A 17,250-nucleotide genomic window follows, 5' to 3' on the forward strand; every position below is an offset into this window, starting at 1 on the left:
AAAAGATGACACTTCATTCCTAAATGCCTTCCCTGCAGTGCCAGCTTGGGCTCCAGGATTCCTCCAGTGAGCAAAGCTCTCGTGTTCCTCCTTGAGAACAAACCCTGTGCTAACAATTTATGGAAACACAGATCCCAGAATGGGTTGGGTTGGAGGGGACCTTAAAGCCCATTTCATTCCAACATTCTGCTGTGGGCACGGCCACCTCCCACTAATCCAGGTTGTTCCAAGCCCTGTTCTAGCCTGGGGATATCCAACCATTTATTCATGATAATTAATTAATATTTGTGTTAATGTGCCTGGAGCTGGGCCCTCCCTAGGAAGTGAGACTGGAGCTTGGCTGGAGGCAGTCAGAGCACTGTGAGGGAGGCTCTGTCCTTCAGAATTTCCTGTTGCAGACATTTCACAGAGCTGGAAAGCTCCTCTCCTCTTGCTCTGTACATCCTGCTGGTGGAAATCATCCCCCGGGCAGAGAAAAACTCCACGGCCTTTGCAGTGGGGGGAAAGTGGGATCACAGGATGACAGCCTTGTCCCAGAGGGGCTGGGAGGAGATTGAATCTGTTGCTCACCAAGGAACATTTCGCTGCAGAGGCTGGGTCAGTTGGTGTTTACCCCTTTCTCCGAAGCTTCCATACCTGAATTCTGCTGATAAGGTCAATTAGTTTCCTTGGCAATAGCAGATCCCGGCTAACGGAGCACGGGAGTCTTTGTGTTTCCAGGACATGAGTGCTCCTGAGCATGAGCTCACAAACCTCCTCCTGCTGCTGAAACAGGTGAAGCACAGGGGAGCCCTGGAAGGTTTTTCCCCTCTCCAAAGGCGGTTTTAGTGGGATAACCCCACTGCCTGGGACAGCCCCTGGCCACTGCTGCCTCCCGTGCTGTCCCCTTAATCCTTTCGGTCACTTTTTGGCTCTTCCTCTGGGAAAGGTTGGTGTTTGGGCAATTTTGGGTTGACATTTGCTGACTTTTTCTCCTGAGCAGCAGCAATGCTTTTGGCCTAAGTATCTTGAGCTTCTGGACATCCCCAGCTGCGTTTTTGTGTCTCCCTCTGCTCTCCCTGCTTGGGGGTGACTTTTCCCAGCCCTCTTTCCTGCTCCCAACCATCCCCCGGGAATGTAACCCTCATTTTAAATGAATACCCACCTTCAAAACACAGCCAGCCTTGGTGCAAACCCTTCCCAGAGCAGCCAAGAGGAAGGAGCTCTCTGGAGCGTGGCACCAGCCCTCTCATCCATCCCTCTCTCATCCCTCTCTCATCCCTCTCTCATTCCCTGCCTGCTGTTTCCATTCCCCTCACCGTGGGCTCCTCAATCTGCACAGAATGATTTCCAATTACATTTTTGTTGCTGAGGGCATAAATCTCCTCCCCAGACTGGTTTTCTTCATGCCCAGGCAGAGCTGTGGTGCTGGTGGAGAGAGAACCAGCCAAGCCAGGCTGAGGCATTTTATGCTTTATTTATTTTATGGTGGCCCCTTTCCTCCTCTCCTTGACAAGAAATGACCTCATTCTGCTTTAATATTCTAACAGCAGCGATTTTCAGTCCTTGAATCCTTCATCTAAGGCCAGTTAAAAGCCTCTGACCCGAAGCAGCAGCCCAGGGAACATTGATTATATGTGGAGTGAGCCCTGAGCTTGTTTTGATGTTGATGAGCTGGGAAGAGAAGCGTCTCACTCTGCTTTCTTTAAAAAAAAAAAAAAATCCCAACCAAACCCCACTCTGTGCTGAGCCCACAGGATCATCATTATCCTGAAGTGCACTAAGTGGATAATTGAACTAATCCACACTGTGAGGAAGGCACTGATGAGCCAAAGCTTTTATAACCAACTCTCTCTACAACAGCTCTGCTTTTTTTTTTTTTCCCCCTTTCTCCATGAAAGTAATTTGGTGCATCCTCCAGCATGCACGGATATATTGATAAAAAGCCCTTTCTAGCTCTTTCTCTGTCTCAGAAGGGTGAAATCCTCACTGGGCACAGGGATATTGTCAGTACCAGTGGAGCAGAGGTGGCTCAAGCACCTGCACAGGGCAAAGGCTGTGGGATCTCGCTCTGGAGATATTTAAATTATTTCTCCACGGCCTGATGTGTTTCCCAGCAGGTGGAAGCTGAGCTGGAGGGGAAATGTGGCAGGAGGAGCCTCCTGGGTGGTTTTTGTCAGTCAGGGAATGGAGAAAAGCAGGAATAAAGGATGCAGAGCTCACTCTAAATGCAAAGTGCCTCTGGTTTGTGAATTTGTGAACTGGGGGGTCCAGGCAGCTCCTCAGGCCGTGGATCCTGTGCAAATACTTAACAAGGAATAAAAACCTTGCAGCAAAGAGCTTGAGATTTCAATAATTTAAACAGGCAGAGGAGCTTGAGCTGTGCATGAGGAGGGGGGAGCCCACACTGAGGTACCTGGGTAGAAAGAAGAAATTGCTGCAGTTTCTTTTTCTTTTCTTTTTTCTGCAAAGAGAAAACTTGTCCTTGATTAAATCCCCCTATGTTCCCCCCAGTTCCCTGGCCCCCATGGTTTATTGCTGGGACAGAGCCCTTGCTGCAAATAAACAGCCTTTTTTCCTTCAGTGCATTAATATTGGACATAAACACCCTGTGGAGCACTGCCCCACTCTCAGCATTCCTTTCTCCCACATTATTTTACACACTGGCAAGATTTAAAATGTAAAAGATTCTTTTATGATGCTTCTGTGTCCACCTTGTGCCCACCCTGAAGAATCCAGCCCATAAACTGAGCTCTTTATTCCTCCAGCCCCCTGAAGAACCCAGACCAGCAGCTCTCAGCACTGCCTTGTCCTTTGTTTCTTCCTGGGCATTCAGCCTGGACAGAGGAAGAATTCAGCACTGGATCTTTATTAAACATTATCATTTATTTTGTTTATGGATAGCTCCTTTATTTCAAACAGAAATATTCCATATTCACTGGAAAGTTTTTCTTTTTTTCATGCCTGTTGGAAAGAGTTAGAATTAAAAAAACCAAAAAACAAAACAATAAGGAAAAAAGGCTTGGATACATGCAAATTATACTGAGTGTTGCCAAATGTATTAAAAGTAACAGAGTTTTTTCTAAGTTACCTTCTTGCACATGGAGGACAAACAACCACTGGCAGCCTGAAGCCCCTCTGGAAAAATGGGCAGAGCCAATGGGACCAAAAGTCTGTTTGCACCCAAAAAAAGCCAAGCTGGAGTCACTGCTGGGAGCTGCTCAGGGACAGAAAGGGGCTCAGGTCTGCTCCTTGGAGCACGAAGGAGAGGAAGCTTTTCCCACTTTCCTGCCCTTCCCCAGGGTTGGGATCCAATGAAATTCTGGTTCCAAAAAGCCAAAGTGCACATCCCAGCACTGCTGCTCTGGGGTGATCCATTTCCCATGAAAAGCACAATAAACCCAAAGCCCTGTGGCAGAAAAAACCGGAACATTTTAGAAACAAAGCACTTCTGGTCCAGGGGGCAACAGCCATGGCCAGGTGGCCCCAAGGCTTTCTGAGGCTTTAAATCCCAGCTGGCTGTGTGGCAGTGAGAGAGGGGATCAACCCCAGGGTTGTTTTACCTTTTTTAACCCTTCAGTACCGTGATCTCTTTTTGTCAGTGATGCTCCTGAGCCCTGACTCCAGGATTTGTGTGTCCCTCCCAGAATGGATGAGATGCTCCCATTAAAAGCTCAGGAGTTTTCACAGCTGGTAGGAAACTGGTTTTTACTGGATAAATCCTGGGCAGGCACAGGTGCCAGCCTGGTTTTGGTAAGGCTGGAGGGTGAGGTGGTGTCCAGGCACGCTGCAGGCTGGGATTTAACCCTGCCCCAGAAAACAAAGCTTCCCTCTGGGCTGGGCTCACAATATAGAGAGGAACACCCCTGGATTGTGTGTGAGGAGATTTCTGACCCCTGGTTTGTGTGTGAGGAGATTTTAGACCCCTGGTTTGTGTGTGAGCAGATTTTAGACCCCTGCTTTGTGTGTGAGCAGGTTTTTGTTGTGTCTCAGCAGCCACACCTCTCGCAGTGATTGCTGAGGTCAGGAGTGGGAAGGATTGAAGGTTTGTCCCAGGCAGGTCCCTTTGGGGTGGCTGCTGTCTGTCCATCCTGTGGGGAGCAGCTGAGATCCAGCCCTGAGGAAAGGGAGCCCTTCCCTGCACAGCCTGGGCGCCTCCCTGCTCCCTTTCCGTGCCCTTCTGAGGTTCTGCAGCCCCTTGGAGACACATTTCTGAGAGAGCCAAAAGCACAGCACACCACTAACGCTTCAAAACACCCGGCCAGCTGTTAGAAAATACAAACACTCTACGTGATCACTTGGATGTGTTCTTCAAGAAGAGAATGGCTGACACTCGTGGCACAGGGGGAAGGCAGCAGCTGGGACTCCTGCAGCAGCCAGGAGTGGGAACAGACCCTCCCAGCCCTGGGGTGTGAAGTCATCCTTGCTCAAGGTGCCCACCAAGGGCTGGACATCATGTCTGTGGCGTGGCCCCTTGCCCCGAGCCAGGGCACCTTGTCACACCTTGCTGCTCCCCGGCCTCGGCCGCTCTGTCCATCTGCTGCCACTCCGTGCTGCCAGCCCTGCCCGGAGCCCTCAGCTCCTCCTGGCTGTCCCCCAGCCCCTCCTGCCCCTCCAAATCACTGACCTGACCCTCCCCGAACTCCAGGATGGTCGGCAAATTGCCCTGCTTGGGGCAGCGCCGCTTCAGGCTGACCAGGAAGGGTTGGGGCAGCGAGAAAATATCCACGTTGTTACCCAGGTCGATCCAGGTGACGCTGGGGAACTTCTTGGGGTCCTTGAGGGTGTCGGTGAGGTCCCTGAGGATGGCCTTGGTGAGGCGGTTGCCATTGAGGGCCAGCGTGGTGAGGCGGGGCAAGCCGCAGAGCGCGGGCAGCAGCTGCAGCAGCAGCTCGTCCGTCAGCTCCGTGAAGCACAGCTCCACCGTGTCGATGTGCTCCGAGCTCTGCTCCAGGTACGACCTGACCCTCTCCACGTCCCTCAGGGTCAGCGGGATGCCTGACAAGTCCACGGTGTTGTCCTGGGGTTTCCCCATCAGTACGGTCTTCAGGCTGTATGGAAAAGTGAGGACAGTCACAGAATGAGAGAAGGACAGAAGGACACAGTCAGAAAATCACAGAATGACACAATCACACAGAGAATTACAGAATGACACACACAATCACAGAATCACACAGTCACACAGAGAATCATAGAATGACACAATGACACACACAATCACACAGTCACACAATCACACGGAAAATCACAATCACGGAAAATCACAGTCACAGAATGACAGCATGACAATCACACAGTCACAGAATCACACAATCACAGATTCACACAGTCACTCACAGAATCACACAATCACACAAAATCACACACAATCAGAATGACAGAATGACAAAAACACAGAATCACAGAATCACAGAATCACACACACAATCACAGAATGACAGAATGACAGAATGACAATCACAGAATGACAGAATGAGAATCATACAATCACAAAATCACACAATCACACAAAATCACACACAATCACACAATCACAGAATGACAGAATGACCAAATGACAGAATGACACAATCACACAATCACAGAATGACAGAATCACAGACAATCATAGAATGATAGAATGACAGAATGACAATCATAAAATCACACAATCACTCACAGAACCACACAAAATCACACACAAACAGAATGTGTGTCACACACAGTCAGAATCACAGCATGACAGAATGGCAGATTCACACAATCTCACAATCACACAATGACAGAATCACACAATCACAATCCCACAATCACCAGGCTGGAAGAGACCTTTAAGATCGAGTCCAACCCAGCCCCAACACCTCAACTAAACCCTGGCACTGAGTGTCACATCCAAGCTTTTTTTTAAACACATCCAGGGATGGTGACTCCACCACCTCTCCAGGCAGACCATTCCTTTCAGTAAAAACTTTTTTCTGACATCCAACCTAGCCACACTATTTTTTGGGAGCAGCCCCATGTGGGACCAAGGTGATGCCTCAGTAACAAGCTTCACCCACCTAAAAAACCCCAAATTACTCTTGTCTTGCAGTCTTTGAGCACCAAAGCAGCATCTCACTCCCAAATAAGCACAGAGTGCCCCTGTGAGTCAGTGATAACCATTTAACAACATGGCTAAAACACAGCCAGGGGTTGATCCTGGTTTCATCCATTTTTTTCCTGTAATTTCTTGTGGGATGTCCGGTGTGGCTTTAAAGAAGCAAAGTTAAGGAGATAACAAAGGGGGAATGGGGACAGCTTCAGGACAGCTCATTTTTATTTTCTTGTTTTCAGCTGCTTTCAGTATTGCTGCACTTTTTTTTCCTCCCTTAGAGCGTGCATAGGATTTCTGCCAGCCAGGAAAAGGGGAATTTCTCACTGGGATTCTACCCTGCTCCCCCTGAGAGGGATTTAGCTGAAACCCAGTGGAACAGATTGATTCTCTTGTACAAATTGCCTTTTCACCCTGCTGATGAGCAAAAAAAAAAAAAAAAAAAAAAAAAAAAAATCCTGAATCCCTGGGTCAGAGTGACCCTGGGCTGGTCCTGGGGGAGGCTTTGCCCTCCTGTCCCCGGGGAACCAAGCAAACAAACCCCAAACATTGGGATTTCATCCCAACAATCCCGTGCCTGTTCTGAGCCAGCTCGTGGAAATAAGGGGGGGATTTCTGTGAACAAACAGCTGGAAAAGCTCCGAGCCCTGCCATGAAATTTGGCCACAGAACGGCCCCAAACCTCAGGAGGAAAATCATAACCATTAAACAAATCCCTCTGAGCTTTAGTGGGGGATCAGTTACACTCACTTGGTTTCATCCTCACATTTTACAAGGCTGCTCCATTGGGAAAACACTGATTTTTTTTTTCCCCCCCCAGCTGGGATTTTGCCCAATATAACACCAGGATTTGGAACAGAGCCCTTCACTAAGCTCACACATTGGCAGGATGCTGATTTATCCACGCTCACGCTGAGCTAAAAGCTCTCTCCCATGGAATCAGATCTGAAAGTGTTGTCATAAACAGGAATATTGATGTTTAGATCAAAGGGAATGAAAAGAAAAGGGGTTTCCTCCTGGTTTAAATTCATGGCACTGCTCTCAAGTGCTGCACAAATCGTGACGTGTGTGGTGTTCTGAAGGGAAATTGGGATGCTGAAGGGAAATTGGGATGCTGAAGGGAAATTGGGATGCTCAGCCCAATCCCTTGCAGAGCAAGGGAACAGCTCAGGGAAAATGAAGAGGCAGCCCCAGAGAGTGAGGAATTACAGCAAGAAATTTATAGAGACACCTGGTGAGAAAACTGTTTACAAAAATGTCAGGGAAACATTATTGGCTGTAATGAATCACCCCCAAAAAACCCCCAAAAGATAAAATGCTGAGATAAAAGATTTGTCCTGAAGTAATGGTGGTAGCAAAGATTGGTATTAAAGTGCTTTTTCAAAACCCCTGCTCCAAATGATGGCAGTCAAACACTGGAATAGAGATTTGGGAAAGGAAGGAATACAAACAAATGCCACAAAACCAGGGATAATTTAAAGTAAAGGGTTAAGAATCCCCATCCTCAGAGGAGGAATCAAGACAAATAAATACAATTATTTAGCTTAAAGAGGGAATGTGACTGAGATAATATTATACATTGAATATCTTATTTTATGTTTTATATATATATATATATATATATATATATATATATATATATATATATATATATATATATATATATATATATATATATATATATATATATATATAATATATCCATGTAATGAGGATGAATGAAACAGGATCTGAGGACACCTCCTGATGCTGAAAGCCTGAATTCTCAGGGGATAAAAGGAGCTCCAATTAACCTCCAGACTTGGGATATTTCTGAGATCAAGGACTTTGTGGGAGGTCCCAAGTGGACCACAGGGCACTGCTGTGGCTGAGAACATCCCAAGTCAGGATTTAAAAAAAGAATAAAATTTAAAAATTGGCTGTGGACTAACTGAATTTGAGAAGCAATCAAAAATTCTGCAATTCACCCAAATGGAGTGACCAGAAGTGGAATTGCCAAATTCTGTAAAATTTAGACAGGAAATTCCTCCTTTGGGCTCATCCTTATTTTTTTTAATTGAATTTTACACACACCCAGTGTGGGCATTGCTGTGATTGCTCCTGAGCTGCTCCAGCTCTGTGATCACAAAGGTTTGGAGTTTTATAAAATTTAAAGCCTCTGTTCCCCACAGCTTGGAAAGACTTCCCTCCTTAGAGATCCTCAGGGAAAGAGGATTTTTAAAATACATAAATTTCAAAATATGGAACTTTAAAGCCCCTTTTGAGCTTACTAATACATTCATTAAAAATTCCTAAGTCTTTGCTGTTAAGAAAGCACCAGTGGGGATTAATTATTGTGCTCTTTTCCAGTTCCAAGAGCCTTCCCAGTTTTGCCAAGGTTTGCACTTTTCATGTCATAAACTCCAGACATCCCTGTTGTAACATCATTGCCGTGCTACCCAAATTCCAGCCTGTTCCTCCTGCAAAATGCTGGAATTTGGGGGGCAGGAAGGGCAGGTTGCTCATTCTAGAGCTCCTCATTCTGGCCCTGAAATGTGACATCAAAATTAACTTAATTATGGCTGTTATTATAAAATAATTGTGCCTGCTGGGAATGCTCTGTGGGAATCACAACCCTAAACAGCATCTTAAAAAAAAAATTAAAAAAAAAAATCCCCAAACATTTTGGCTGATCCTTGGATTCAGCACAGGAATTTTTAAGCACCTTAAGAGGAAACCTGGAGGGGATGTCAAAATTGTCCCTGCAGTGACCTGCTGTGCTGTCCCAAATCCCCAAATCCCCAAATCCCTGAGTTCTCCTTGGCTCCACACCAAGCTCCAGCCCTGCCCCACCTCCCTCCAGGTAAAAGCTGGAGGTGTTTGGTGGGAAAAGGGAATTCTGGGCTGGCAGGGCCATCAGGAGGGGCTCCAGCCATAAATCCCTCCCAGAAGGATAAAAGCAGGAGCTGAGGGTCACAGCTCTGTCCCAAATCCAGGGACCCATGGAATGGTTTGGGCTGGAGGGACCTTCCAGGGCCCCCCCATGGAGGGGCAGACACGGAGCAGATCCTCAAAATCCTGGGAGCAGAGAGCAGGAGCAGGGATTGGCATCCACGGGCACCCCGGCAGCCCCAACACCTTCCCCTCTGTGGGACAAAGGGACAAAAGGGACAAGGGACAGACACTGCAGAGCGGGGACAGCCCACGGTGTCACCTCGCAGGGCAGGGACACCCTAGGGTGCCACACAAGAGCAGTGTCACCCAACAGTGTCACCCCACGGAGCAGGGACGTCCCACAGAGCAGTGTCACCATAGTGCACAGTGTCACCTCCCAGTGTCACCCAAGAGCAGTGACTGTCACCCCACAGAGCAGTGTCACTGCACAGCACAGTGTCACCTCACAGTGTCACCACACAGAGCAGTGACATCCCACAGAGCAAGGACATCCAAGAGATGTGTCACCTACAGAGCAGTGTCACCAACAGTGTCACCTCACAGTGTCACCCAAGAGAGGAGTGTCACCGACAGAGCAGTGTCACTGTACTGCACAGTGTCACCTCACCATGTCACCCCACAGAGCAGTGTCACCCCACAGTGTCACTCTAGAGAAATGTCACCCCCAGAGCAGTGTCACCACACTGCACAGTGTCACCTCACAACGTCACCCCACAGAGCAGTGACACCTCACAGAGAGTGTCACCTCTCAGCGTCACCCAAGAGAGATGCCACCCCACACTGTCACCCCCCAGAGCAGTGTCACCACACTGTGCAGTGTCACCCTGCAGTGTCACCCAGTGCTGGGCTCTTGTCTGGACTCCCTGACCTGTCCCTTTCCCAGCCACTGCTTCCTGGACAATCCCATGGAAATGCCACCCACCCCCATCCCACTGTCCCACCCCCATCCCACTGTCCCACCCCCATCCCACTGTCCCACCCCCATCCCACTGTCCCACCCTAATCCCACTGTCCCACCCCACTGTCCCTCAGCCCCCAGTGTCTCCCTGCCACTCAGCAAAGGGACACTGGGGCTTTTTCCAGTGTCCCACTCAGCAAAGGGACCCAGGGACTCCTTTCAAAGCCACGAGCTGCTGACAAAATGGATTTCTGCTCCCCCAAGCTGATCAATATCTCCAATTAGGAACTCATTTGCATCCAGCTCCGGCTCCAGCACTGGGGTGGGGAGGGAAGGGAAAGGTTCTTGCTCTGTTCCAGAACCATCATTTTTCCCGCCCCCTCAATTTGTTTTTATTTCCTGCTAAACAAAATGCTAAAAATAAGCATTTGGGAGTCATTAAAATGCTTTGCTATAATTATAACTCTATTTAATTTAGTGAAAAAAAATGAAAATAAAAGTAAATTTCCTGCTGTTGGAGAGCTCCGTTTTCCTATCCCATCCTCCCCAAAATAAAATGTATTTATATCATCCTCCCCACCATACCATTTGCTCCCAAACCTCTGTTTTTATACAGAAACAGTTGGAATTTTTCCAACAAACTCTGCTCTTGTGGAATAAGGAGCTGCAGCTGATAGAGCCTGGGTTTGCAGGAGAGGCAATTTGCACAAATGCCCAGAGAAAAACAATCAGGAATTCAAAGGAAAACAACATGTTGGGCTCGTTGCTTCTGAAAATGACTCCCTGGAAGAGAATTGGCCCGAAATAAGGATTTGTGTAACAATAAATGAGAGTTTGCCATAAAACAAACAGCATTTTCTTCAAATTCTAACACAGGAGGGGGAAAAGAAAAGCTGGAAAGGCTCTTGGAAAGGGATTTTTATGATTGGGTGAATACAAAAATATCCAAATCATATTGGATTTACATGAGCAACTCCTCACTAGGGAAGAGAGGAGGCTGGGCTGGTTGGGGAAAGGATCTTTAAATCCATTTGCAGCCCTCAGAGTCCAAAGGGAAGAGGCCACAGGAAAAGAAATTCCCAATAATTTGCTCATAAAAACACACAACTGGCTGCCAACGTGGTTTTAAAAAGTGAAAGAAGAGGAGGAAAAAGAAAAGGGAGAGGGATGGGATGGAGAACAGCAGTGCTGGCCAGGACTCCAGCACTTTTCTGGAAAAGCAGGATGGAGTTCCCCTAAATCTGTAATCCCAACCTCTCCCTTTGGTTTTGTTGGTGTTTTGTTTGATTTTTGGGAGGAATGACCCCATTAACAGGCTGGATGTGACCCCAAAAATGAGAGTGTGGCTGCTCCTGCTCTGTCCCCTCACCACGACCTGGGTTTTGCCACGTCGTGTCTATTTGCAGCTGGAAATGGGGGCTGGTGTTAATTATCTCTGTTAATTATCTCCATCCCATTCCAGAGCCCGAGGAGTTTTGGGATGGGGGAAACACCCAGGCTTGAGAGGCAACAGCTCCCATTCACCTCTGCCCACCAAAATCCTCCCCCAGCCCCCAAATCTGCCCCTGGTGCTGTCAAACAACGAAATAAAAAAAATAAATCCAGGAAAAATTAGTGGAGAATTCCCTGAATCCAGGCCCTCGCTGAGGGGTTGAGGCTCACACTTAGCAGAGGCTGTTTGTGTTTCCTGTTCCTTGAAATCAGCTGAATTCCATCCATGCAAAGGGGAAAACCCCAGGGTTTTTTGGGGGTGAGGAGATTTGGGGACAGAAGTTTCAACTCTGATCCTCCAGCTCAGTTTTCTCATCAGAAACCAACCCAAAGAAATGAAAGAAAAAAACCAACGAAACAAAAAAAGAACCCCAAACCCCCTCTCCCAACTGCTCTTCCTGCAATTAGGGAGTGATCAGCTGCCAAAATGAGTGCCTGGGGCTTGGCTTTCCCTAAAATGTTTATTTTATTGGAGCACAGATCACATTTGGAAGAGTTTAGGCAGCCTGAGGTCCCCTCTGGCTCTGATGAGAGCCAGAGCACGAGAGGCAGCCTGGCTCCCAGGGTCCTGCTTGTCCCTCTCCCTCCTTGGAAAAGGATTTTTTTTCCAGAGCCAGGAGCTGCCATCACCCCCTATTTTTCCCTTTTTTCCCCCCCTAAATCCTTGGCAGGCCTCAATTCCAAACCAAATCCTGCCCTTCCCACCAAAATCCCAACAGCTCTGGTGTCCAGAGTGAAGCCAAGCAGGGATCCTGCCATGCTCAGGGATGGATCCAAGGGAAAATTCCAGCTCCTGACGCTGGGCACAGCTGGTTTGGGGGGACAGGAATTTATGGGATGGATCCAAAGGAAAATTCCAGCTCCTGACGCTGGGCACAGCTGGTTTGGGGGGACAGGGACCCATGGGATGGATCTGTGATGTCCCATGTGGGGCTGGTGGCCCCCAACCCCATCCAGGGGGTCAGGAACCCCCCCAGAGCACAGAACATCCCAAAGAACATCCAGGGATTTGTGCTGGAGGAGCTGCACAGCCGGAGGGAGAGGAGGAGATGGGCACAGTGAGGCAGCCACGAGCCTCTCACCCCAATTTTGGCCAGTTTTTGATCAGGATTTGCCCATCCATCGAGCCACACAAGCTTTGGTTCACCTGGTTTTCAACACTCAGGTGTGGGGTTGGCTGAGCAGCCCCTGTTCCTGGGGCCATGCTGTTCCCTGCAGGGGCAGAATTTGGGATGGGATCCCCGGGATGAGGAGCCCCGAGCAGGGTGGGGCTGCAAATCCCAGCCCTGGGATGCATCTGCTTCCCATTAACACCAAACACTGGGTCCCCCTCAGCCCAGCAGAACAGAGCCACCATTGTAGCCTCAGCTCCCCTCCAGTGAGCAATAACAGGACACAACCTGGCCTGACCCACTGCTGCTCCCCTGCCCTTGGCTTCTGAAGAAAAAAGGGATTTTTTGGGGTGGTTTGTTCATCTTCTGTTCCAATGAGAGCATTTCTCAGAGCCCCTCTCCTCTGTAGCTGCAGCAGAGGTTGAAACTGAATTTTTGGCACTCCGTGGGTTGCTTTTCCTGCCAGGCAGAGTTTTTGGTGCAGTTATTTCATTTTAAGATGCTTTCCCTGAGCCCAGGGGCAGCAGAAAGTTCCTGCAAAGCCAAACAAAGGGAGAAATCCAGGAACAGCTGGAGCTGCCCAAAGCAAACTCCCCACACTGCCCTGCTCTTGGCAGGTTATTCCCTGCTGAGGGGGGGATTCCAGCCTCCAGCTCCCCCAGAAATTAAATCAGAGGTGGAGCTGCTGCCAAGGGGGAAAACAGAGCAGGGCTGTGATGCCCTGCACTGCCCAGCTCCCCCACACCCCACAGCACAGCAAACTCTGCTGGACAACCACAAAAAACCACAAAAAACCTTCCCTGGATTTTCCCTGGCTGCCTCTTTGGCTTCTCTGCTCCGACACAGGCCCTCCAAATGGAAATATTTTGCTTTTTTCTCTGCACCCACCCCGGATGAGGGTTTGTGTCACTGTGCTCCGAGCTGGAAAGATCAGCCCAACAACAAATCTTCCCAAGTGATTTGTCCATGTTATGTCAACACACGCTGCTGGGTTTTTTTTTTAATTTTTTTTCTCCAAGTCTCCAGCTTATCATCTCTGGGATAATGAGCCCCATTTGAGGGGCCAGCATGACCCAGCTGATTAAAGCAGGGGATGCAGAGAGGCTCCAGATGGGCATTTCTGCCAGGCCAGGGGATAATCCTCATTCCCCAGAGCACACGAGGGTGAATTCATCCCCAAAAACCCCCCAGCTCCTCGGTCTGGTGCTGATCCTGGACGAGGGGAGAATAAAACACCTGCAAGAACATATTGGCAGCCTGGGCTGGACAAAAGGAACCAGCCTTGGGGCTGATTGACACTGGGATGTGTCAAAACACAGCCTGGCAAAACCCCCAACGTGTCCAGGGGCTTTGGACCTTTTTCTGGAGGTGCTGAAAGCCCCTTTTGAGATGCAAAAGAACCTTCTGTGCTTCAGATGCTCCAGAGGGGTTTTTTAATTATTATTTTTTTTCTCCATCCCATCTCCCAGGAGCAGGGGTGAGGATGAAGGGCCTGAAGCTTTAGATGCCCCAGAGGGGTTTTTAATTTTTTTTTTTTTTTCCATCTCCCAGGAGCCAGGGGGTGTGTGAGGATGAAGGATCTGGAGCTTTAGATGCTCCAGGGTTTTTCTTAATTTTTTTTTTTCTCCATCCCATCTCCCAGGAGCTGGGGTGTGTGAACATGAAGGGTCTGGAGCTTTAGATGCTCCAGAGGGGTTTTTAAAAATTTTTTATTTTTTTTTCCATCTCCCACGAGCCGGGGTGAGGATGAAAGGTCTGGAGCTTTAGATGCTCCAGGGATTTTTTTTTTAGTGTTTTTTTTTTTTTTTTTTTTTTTTTTTTCATCTCCCAGGAGCTGGGGGGTGTGAGGATGAAGGGTCAGAGTAGAAGGGGTTGAGCCCAGTTTGTGCCACCCAAGGGGACTCTGAGGGGACAGACAGAGCCCCTGGTGATGGCACAGCCCCCGTGCCCATCTGCAGCGTTATTTTAAAGCTTATTTCCATCCAAAGAGAGCAGGTGGGAATTCACCGAGACCAAGTGATGGATGAGCTCACTAAACACCTTCACTCACGGCCTGAAAGGGCTGGGGAAATCAAATCGCTGTAAAAGCTCCATCATCGCGCTTGATTGTCTTAATTGGGAAATACAGCCCGGGGTGACAGCCAGGCTGGGCTTAAACCGATGCCTTTCCCCCATGGAGCAGCAGCCCGGCACCAAATTGCCCCTCAGCACCTAAAAAAAGGAGCCAGTGTCTGTTTGAGACAACACAAACCATCACGGAGTGTCTGGACGGCTTCCAAGCTGGGCAGATGAATTATTCTCCCAGCTGATTCCTCGTTTAATAACAATTTCTAATGGTTGGTTCCCTGCTCCACAGCCCGAGTGGTGGGGATGGATTTAAATAATCCCCACCATGTGTCCATGGAAAATCTCATTTCCACTCGGCCCAGAAGCAGAGGAGTAATTATTACCAAAAAAGTAAATTAAAAACCCCACACTTTTCACCATCAAAAGCCTTTTCTAATTAAGCACCGGACTAAAAGACATTTAAGGAGGCCCAAGCACCCAAATCCACGGAGGTGGGAAAGGAGGAAAATCACCAGGTTATTCCTTGATTCAGCTGCAGGAGGAGAGAGGAAAGAGGAGGATGAGGGTGGCTTGAAATCGAGGCTTTAAATCCCAGGTAGTGACTTAAACCTCCAAAGTTTATAAGGCTGTAGCAAAAATCTAAATCACCTCACCCCAGCCTCAGGTTGTTTCTGCTTTATTTTCCAGCATTTCTGGCTGGCAGGAGCAGCAAAAGCAACCCAAGCCTTTGTCAGGTGAATATTCTCAGTGTGGGGGGACGGGGCTTTGCAGTTTGGGTCAATTGTTCTCAGTTCTGGGGCAGCCCAGACAAGGAGCAGGGCAGGGCTCATTTTACACCTGGAAAAGCTGAAATCGCTCCCGTGTGCCAGCCCTGTGCCACCAGCCCGGGTGGCATTTCAGAATCCATGAATTATTCACAGTTCAGCTCCAGCAGCTTCCAATGCAGGTTTTGGGTAATGCTGGGCAAGGTGTGCCAGGAGCTGCAGCCTCTCCAAGGGCAGGGATAACCTCTCCAACCAAAAAAAAAAAAAAAATTAATTTCCCGCCCAAACCTGCTGGTCTGGTGGCCAAACAGCTCCCAGTGAGTGATTCCAGCACCTGCCTGGTGTGGCTTGCTCAGGTTTTCCAGGAAGCAGAGGGCAGATCCTCCAGCTCCCACTGCAACAGGCACAGGGAAAATCAGATTTCCCCAGAATGTCACCAACAATAACTCCCTGGAGCTATTTAGAGGATGCCTGGAGGCATTTCAGAGATGTGGAGATCTTGGCTTAGTGGTGGATTTGATTTCAGCCTTAACGACCCCACCACGGTGGCAGCTCCTTCCATTGCCACAAGCCACACCTTGCACAATTATTCCTCAGCCCTCACAAATCTTCACTCCCCCGGATTTGCAGCATTCCACCTTTCCTCCCATCCCATCTGTTCACAGTTTGGCCCCATTTCCATCATGCCAAAAGTCTCTGACTCTTCAAATTCAACAAGAAGCATCACAGCATCTTCCAGCCAAGCCCCTGGAGCCTGAGCCCTGGTGTTTAATGGCCTGTCCTGAATCCTCGGTGCTTTTGGGCCCTTCAGCATCACCCAGCAGGGAGAAGTGGGTGCAAAAGGAATTCCTTGGGTTTGTTTCCAGCCTCTCTTTTGCTGTCACATTGACACACTCGGGCTGCTGAGCTGGGAGCAGCTCAGGACATCCCTGTGCACTGCCAGCTCCATCCCTCCCTGCCTGACACCCCCTCCCCAACCCAGGGACACCCTGAATTTATACCCCACTAGCCTGAAAAAGGAATTATTTAACACCAAAGCCCCTCAGTGCTGTACATTATCAACTTTAAAATGACATAGCTGGTTTTTTTGCAATTTTTTTTTTTTTAAATTCCTCTCTCATTCAAGACATCCATCTCCAGCTGGATGGAATCCTTCCCTTCTTCCCACTCAGCCTGTGCTGGGGGATTGCTGGCCCGTTCCTCCTCTCCCCTCCAACATCACACCCCATTCCCACCAGGACAAAACATTTCACCACGATTTTTGCACGGTCACAAAACCCTGGGGCTGTCAGAGGGGATGTCTGCACATTAAACAACATTTTTGGAGAAGAGATTCATTGGAATTTCTACATAACAAGGAGCTCCAGGGAGCTGCATCCCAGCTTCAGAGGGTTGGGATTTTGACTTTTATCTGGGAACAGCTTGGGCACATTAAACCCCAGGTTTAACCTGCCCACCCCACTCAAACCCATCTGCTGGGGCTCCACAAAAAAATCCCAAATCCCAGCCAGGCACGAGCAAAGGACCAGCCCCAAATGCTGCCCCCGTTCAGGTATCTTGGGATATCTTGGAAAATGGATTTTCCACAAAGCAAAGGAGCAGTGTGGAAGTGACCCAGGCCAGGAGGAACAGCAGGGGCTGTGCCAGAAGGAATCAGCTCAGGGGGCAGTAGCCCAGAGCAGCACTGGGAACACAAGAACTGACAGGACAAATCAGGGTTTGTTCCCAGCCCAGCCATAAGACAAAGAGAAAAGTCACATCTTGAGCAGCTATAAAAATCCAAAGAGCCCCAGACTGGCAGATGGAGGAAATGCCCCATGGCCATGGAGGAAATCGAGGTAGGAGAGAGGTGATGAAAAGGCCATTCCTGGGATTAAATAAAATCCAACTCTTTCTCCCAGCTCCTTATTGGTACCTCAAAAATTCCTTTTTTCC

The 17,250-nt window shown here is 48.7% G+C and overlaps 1 protein-coding gene across 2 annotated transcripts in view; it reads right to left on the minus strand.

Annotated features, from left to right (window-relative positions):
* Positions 1 to 2,844: 2,844 nt before the first annotated feature.
* LRRC75A (leucine rich repeat containing 75A) overlaps positions 2,845 to 17,250 on the minus strand; it is a 62,414-nt gene continuing 48,008 nt past the window's right edge. For both annotated transcript variants that reach the window (XM_014876636.2, XM_088177149.1), the window contains exon 4: positions 2,845 to 5,030. In XM_014876636.2, the coding sequence (XP_014732122.2) occupies positions 4,433 to 5,030 (598 nt within the window). In that variant the 3' untranslated portion in view covers positions 2,845 to 4,432. The remainder of the gene's footprint in view (positions 5,031 to 17,250) is intronic.

The sequence above is a fragment of the Sturnus vulgaris genome, chromosome 21 (genome assembly GCF_052056855.1).
Source record: "Sturnus vulgaris isolate bStuVul1 chromosome 21, bStuVul1.hap1, whole genome shotgun sequence".
Classification (NCBI taxonomy): domain Eukaryota; kingdom Metazoa; phylum Chordata; class Aves; order Passeriformes; family Sturnidae; genus Sturnus; species Sturnus vulgaris.